Consider the following 1,380-nt stretch of genomic DNA (forward strand, 5'->3'; position numbering starts at 1 on the left):
ACTTTATCCCCCAGCGTTTGAATTATATAGGGCATATTCGCATTTTTATGCATTATGCTCGACGCCAAACATTCGTCAAAAAATAATTATCGCTTTACAAGCTAAAAGATTATTAATTCTTTCTTAGCCAGTAAGCTTTATTTGATCAGACTGCATAAAATCCAACACATGCCATTAAGCTGGCACCGTCAATTTACACTTTTTTTCATGCCATTCATAATATTGGCTTTGTTTCACCTTTCCTGAAATTATTTCAAGTGAGCCCAGTAATATTCTAAAGAAATTTGAGTTAATAAAATTATATATGAATACAGAATTGGAACATTACAAATCCATTTTGCATCAATCTTCGTAATATTTGGGCTAAGAACTATTAATTCACAAATATATTTGGAAAAAGAAACCATCGACTGGAATCACCCATACAACATTGCCATCACAGTTGATAAATAATTGGAGACAGACTGATGGGTATCATTTCGGTTCAAGTGCAGCAATTTCTTTGACGACCAGGGCCTTATCGGCCTCAAACTGTTCGTCCTCTGTATCAAGAACCAAGATTTAGAATTTTGTTAAATATGAATATGGTAGATTATAGGTGTCAATTATTTACTCTTGTACCTTTCTCAGTTTTAAAATCAGCAAAGAGACGTAGAAGCTTGCTTCTATTTGTAACAAGGATGCTAACAATATCTGGGGGCTTGTTCTGATTGGCCGCAAATAACTGCAATTTTTTGCGTGTGGTCAGAAATGAATGTACAGTAGCCTATATCAATCACATGCAAGTTTAGCCAAGTATTGGCCGTACCTTAAAAACGTGAAAGGCTTCAATCTGAATACTCTTGCTCGACTCCTGGCAGAAGGCAGAATAAACCATTTAACAAATAAGACAGTATAAGTGTAACCATTACAAATACCGAAAGAAATACATGGGATATTTTCTGGTTGTAAATGCATCTAATGTTAGGCTTTTTTGGGGCTGTAAAATTTTTGTTTTAGGTCCCATCACTTTTTATCTACCATCTTTTTTCCCCAGTTCCACTTGACGGTAGAGAAGGAAGGGGACAAGGTTGGGCATCTGAATCTAGAACCCAGAAGGGAATCATACTCTCAGAAGATTCATAAGGATCCTCAAGTTGTCCCGTGAGCTAACGTATCGAGTCATCACAGCCGAATTTGAACGGTCCAGCAAGATATCTCCCAACAGCTGCAAGAAGGAATAACACACGAGTCAAAATGGCATCCCATTAAAAGTACAAATCCTACATTATTGATCCATCCTCCCTCCCTCTCTCTGTTCTTCCCCAATTGTTCTTTCTCTTATTATTATTTATTGTTGTTGTGTGTGGGTTGGTAGTGTTTTGGGGGGGGGGGGGGGGG

At 37.5% G+C, this 1,380-nt stretch overlaps 1 protein-coding gene across 1 annotated transcript; it reads right to left on the reverse strand.

The window, feature by feature from the left end:
• Nucleotides 1–270: 270 nt before the first annotated feature.
• Nucleotides 271–1,325, reverse strand: LOC111377668 (putative MO25-like protein At5g47540). The gene is made up of 4 exons (XM_023000790.1): nucleotides 1,109–1,325; nucleotides 809–853; nucleotides 622–724; nucleotides 271–542 (listed from the first exon to the last, which is right to left on the reverse strand). Exons 1-4 carry the CDS (start codon nucleotides 1,163–1,165, stop codon nucleotides 475–477), a joined length of 273 nt encoding a protein of 90 aa, XP_022856558.1. The 5' UTR covers nucleotides 1,166–1,325; the 3' UTR covers nucleotides 271–474.
• Between the last annotated feature and the right edge of the window lie 55 nt (nucleotides 1,326–1,380).

The sequence above is a fragment of the Olea europaea genome, unplaced genomic scaffold, assembly GCF_002742605.1.
Source record: "Olea europaea var. sylvestris unplaced genomic scaffold, O_europaea_v1 scaffold17043, whole genome shotgun sequence".
In the NCBI taxonomy this organism is placed as follows: Eukaryota; Viridiplantae; Streptophyta; class Magnoliopsida; order Lamiales; family Oleaceae; genus Olea; species Olea europaea.